Below are 4,996 nucleotides of genomic sequence, written 5' to 3' on the forward strand. Positions count from 1 at the left end.
GGGATGGTAGGGTCTTATGGTAGGTGTGTGTAATTTTCAAAGAAATGGCCAAGCTATTTTCCACTAGCACTTTATGAGAGTTCCAGTTCTGTCACATTTTCATCAACACTTGTTATAGTCAATCTTTTCAATTTTATCCATTCTTGTGCAAAGTGGCCTCTCATTGTGCCTTCCATGTATATTTCCCTAATGACTAATGTTGTTATATTTTTCTCTTATATTCTTTTGTTTACACTCTTTGCAATCACTTTTTCACTCAATATCTTGTAATCAGCATATAGGTTGTGAAGTTTTTGAGATGTGCACAACATAGTAACTATAGTTAATAATAACGTAGATTTCAAAATTGCTAAGAGTATAGGTTGCCAATGTTCACAACACGAAGAAATAATAACTATGAGAGGTGAGGGACATATTAATTAGCTTGATTGAGTCATTCCATAATTGTACATATACCAAAGCATCACATTGTATCCCCTAAATATATGCATCCATTATTTGTCAATTAATTAAAAATAAAATTATAGAAAGAAAATAGGAAAGCCACTGCATGAACTGGGAGAAAATATTTGCAAAACATATATCCAGCAAAGGACTTGTGTATAGCATAGTATGGTTTTGTAATATATTAAGCACTCTTACAACCCAATAGTAAGAAGACAAGCAACCCTTCCTCACTCACCAGGAAGCCGCAGATCAGGCATGTGATGAGTCCCAGGAGTACTGCCAAGCAGATGAGGATGATGGCCCAGAAGGGAAGGTCTGGGGAGACAAGGGCTGGGGTGAGCCACCTCCTGCCGTGTCCTAGGGCTCCTTCTTGGACCCTATGTGGCCTGAGGATGGGCACAGCCCTGGGGAGGAGGGCTTAGTGGCTCAACACCTCAAGCCTCTGATACCCCCCAAAAGTGGGTCCCCAGCAAGCCAGGATCCCTGCTATCCCTTCACGATGCCTCAATAGTCTTTGCCATGAGTTGGTCAACTTTGATCCTCATCCAAGACTCTGTGTGCCTGGTGCTCTTGGACAAGGCAAAGCACCATCAGGTTACCCCCTCCCTACCCTGGGCTGGGGCTTCTTTGAGACTTACCAGAATTCCCAGTTAAGGGCTCATTTCTGTTGGGAGAATACCCTAGAAATGAAAGAAATGGAGGGTGCATGTGAGTATGTCTTATTCTTTTCTTTTTTTTTTTTTTTTTGGAGATGGAGTCTTGCTCTGTTGCCCAGGCTAGATTGCAGTGGCATGATCTTGGCTCACTGCAACCTCCACTTCCCGGGTTCAAGCAATTCTCCTGCCTCAACCTCCCAAGTAGCTGGGATTATAGGTGCCTGCCAAAACGCCCGGCTAATTTTTGTATTTTTTTTTTTTAGTAGTGATGGGGTTTTACCATGTTAGACAGGCTGGTCTCGAACTCCTGACCTCATGATCCACCCACTTCGGCCTCCCAAAGTGCTGGGATTACAGGTGTGAGCCACCACGCCCGGCCGAGTGTGTCTTATTCTTTTAAATACAACTTTACAAGCATACAAAAAAGCAGAGAGAAGACTACAATAAATATTCATCACCTAGATTTAGTGATTTATATTTCCTCCAGCTAAAACATATACATCCAATTTATGATTTATTAACATTTCAGTGAAAGTAAATGTTTTTGCTGAAGTTTTAGAGTTGAGTGGACATCATGATATCTCACCCCAAATATTTCAATTTGTATCTCTAAAAAAATGAGGACATGTGGCTGCATAAGCCTAAAGCCATTATCCCACCACAAGAGTGTCGTAAGTTAAATTCATGCCTCTGAGCATGGTGGACCTAAATTGGGCTGGGCCCAATGGCGGTGGTGGAGAGAATGGATCATCGCAGTTGGAAACTCATGGGATCTCTCTAGGTTTATAAATTCTTACCCAAAAGCTTTTTCTTCTGCCTAAAAACACATTTAAGCTCTCCTTCACTTGGTGGTTTTATCGTCATCTTTTAGAATTCACCTTCAATGTCATTTCCTCCAGGAAGCCTTCCCTGATGACCACACCCATGTATGAATAGGTTCACATCAAATAATTTATAATTGACAACTGCCTGTTCTTGTTATTCCTCACTACAGCACAAACTCCATGAAGATAGGGATGTAAAGCCACCATCAGGCATGGGGAGAAGGGTTACTGATTCTTCTACTTCTAGAACTGTGTTATAGCCAACTTCTTTTTTTTTCTCAAGATGGAGTCTTGCTCTGTCACCCAGGCTGGAGTGCAATGATGTGGTCTCATCTCACTGCAACCTCCGCCTCCTGGGTTCAAGCGATTCTCCTGCCTCAGCCTCCCAAGTAGCTGGGATTACAGGTGCGCACCACCATGCCTGGCTAATTTTTTGTATTTTTAGTAGAGACAGAGTTTCACCATGTTGGCCAGGCTGGTTTTGAATTCCTGACCTCATGATCTGCCTGCCTCGGCCTCCCAAAGTGCTGGGATTACGGGTGTGAGCCACCACGCCCAGCCTATAGTCAACTTCTTAAAGATGTGGAATACATACCAATGACTAATAAGTATATGAAAAAATGCTCAACATCACTAATAATCAGAGAAATGCAGGTTAAAACCATGATGAGATACCGCCTTACACCAGTCAGAATGGCTATTACGAAAAAGACAAAAAATAACAGATGTTGGAAAGGATGCCAGAAAAGCGAACTCTTACACAGTGTTGGTGGGAATGTAATTTAGTACAATCTCTATGAAAAACATATGGAGATTTCTCAAAGAACTAAAAATGGAACTACCATTTGACCCAGGAATCCCACAACTGAGTATCTACACAAAGGAAAATAAATAATTGTGTCAAAAAGACACCTGCACCTGTGTGTTCATCACAGAACTATTCACCATAGCAAAGATATAGACTCAACCTAAGTGTCCATCAATGGAGGAGTGTATAAAGAAAATGTGATATCTCTTTCTCTCTCTACACACACATACACACACACACATACACACACACACACACACACATACACACACACACAATGCAATACCACTCAGGCATAAAAAAGAATGAAATATCTTTTGCAGCAACATGGAAGGAAGTGAAGGTCAAACAACTCACATACAGGAAGTCAAATGGCACATGTATTTGACTAAATAATGCATAGACATGTCAGTGCTAAATAATGCATAGGCATGGACATAAAGAGTGGAATAATAGAGAGTGGAGACTTGGAAGGGTTGGGGAGTGGAGGAGAGTGGATGATGAAAAATTACTCAATGGGTACAATGTACATTATTCAGGTAATGGATACCCTAAAAGCTCAGACTTCCCCATCGAGCAATAGATCCATGCAACAAAATTGCACTTGTATCCCTTAAATATATACAAATAATAATTTTAAAAAGTAGTGTGCAATATGGAGCAGCCACAAGTGGCTTTTAAATTAAAATTAAATAAAATTAAAACTTCAGTATCTCAGTTACATTAACCACACTTCAAGCACTTAGTAATCATCATGGCTCTGTGCTGAATGGCACAGATAGAAACATTTTCTATCACTGCAGAAAGTTCTATTGGATGGGCTGATTCAAGGAAAGGTTTGGCAAACTACAGCCCTGCTGGGTCCATGGCCTGGTTTTAGAAAGCCTGTGAGCTGACAACAATTTTTATTTTTAAAAAGCAAATTGGTAAAACAAGAAAAAAGCATGTGAAAGGCCTGTTGATTCTGAAGAATCAACAGTGCTCTGTTGCACAACAATAAATCAGAACCAAGGACAGGGCACACAGGCACTGGAAGGTCCTATCTAACACGTTGTTCACATTTGACTTGAAAAGAACCTCGTATGAAATCTAGTTATTTCTTCTGTAAATGAGTTGAGTGTTTATTATGTGCCAGGCAGAATATGGGGTTCTTGGAATATAGTGGTGAAAAAGCCGTTACTCTCTGTTATATTCCTGATACATGGTACAATGTATGTAACTATTCTTTGAATGGGTAAATTTGGATATGCAAAGTTGAGTCACCTTGAAGCCATCCCTGGAGTTGGAAAATAGGTCCATCCTACCACATAGGTTGAGGATGAATCACATACAACTTGAAACTGGAAGCCCTAATTGACCTGCTGAAGCAAGAGGATCACTTGTGGCCAGGATTTAGAGACCAGTCTGGGCAACATAGTGAGACCCTCTCTCTACACAAAATTTAGAAATTAGCAAGGTGTGGTGCCACGTGCCTGTAATCCCAGCAACTCGGGAGGCTGAGGTGGGAGGCTTGCTGGAGCCCGGGAGTTCAAGACTGCAGTGAGCTATGATTGCACCACTGCACTTCATTCTAGGTAACAGAGCGAGACCCTGCCTCTAAAAGAAAAAAACCAACACAAAAAAACGAGAGCCAGTTGCAGTGGTGCATGCCTGCCTGTAATCCCAGCACTTTGGGAGGCTGAAGCAGGTGACATGCTTGAGCTCAGGAGTTCAAGACCAGCCTGGGCAACATCGCCAAACCCCATCTCTGGAAAAAATACAAAAATTATCCGGGGATGGTGGCACATGGCTATAGTCCCAGCTATCTGGGAGGCTGAGATGGGTGGATTGCTTGAGCCCTGGGGTTGAGGCTGCAGTGAGCTGAGATCATGTCACTGCACTCCAGCCTAGGTGACAGAGTGAGACCCTCTCTCAAAAGCAAACAAACAAATAAACAACACAACAACAACAACTAATCAGGGTAATTGTTTAACACTGCAGCTGCCTAGGGGTGGAGGAACAATACCATCTAGGGCAGGCAAGAGGGGAACCAAAAACCGAGTGACTTGCTTAGTACAGAGATAAGAAGTCCAGAGAGGAGATGTGACTAGCCTGAGGTCACAGAGCCAGCCAGAGGAGGGCAAATGCCTCCCGTATCCCTCGGGCATCCTTTTCTTTCCTCCAATGATGGGTAACGCCTAGGAGAACTAAGCCACTTTCTCCCAGTCTGAGAATGTTCGATGATGAATCATCCCCAAGCCTTCAGATTCCCAGGGAAGGAC

The 4,996-nt window shown here is 42.4% G+C and overlaps 1 protein-coding gene across 1 annotated transcript in view; it reads right to left on the bottom strand.

Moving 5' to 3' along the window:
• The window catches only part of MUC16 (mucin 16, cell surface associated), a 151,112-nt gene that overhangs the window by 5,522 nt on the left and 140,594 nt on the right, over positions 1 to 4,996 (bottom strand). The window contains exons 108-109 of the mRNA XM_011994314.1: positions 1,086 to 1,127; positions 683 to 762 (exon numbers count right to left, since the gene is read on the bottom strand). Coding sequence (XP_011849704.1) covers positions 683 to 762; positions 1,086 to 1,127 — 122 coding nt within the window. The remainder of the gene's footprint in view (positions 1 to 682; positions 763 to 1,085; positions 1,128 to 4,996) is intronic.

This window comes from Mandrillus leucophaeus, unplaced genomic scaffold, assembly GCF_000951045.1.
Source record: "Mandrillus leucophaeus isolate KB7577 unplaced genomic scaffold, Mleu.le_1.0 Scaffold451, whole genome shotgun sequence".
In the NCBI taxonomy this organism is placed as follows: Eukaryota; Metazoa; Chordata; class Mammalia; order Primates; family Cercopithecidae; genus Mandrillus; species Mandrillus leucophaeus.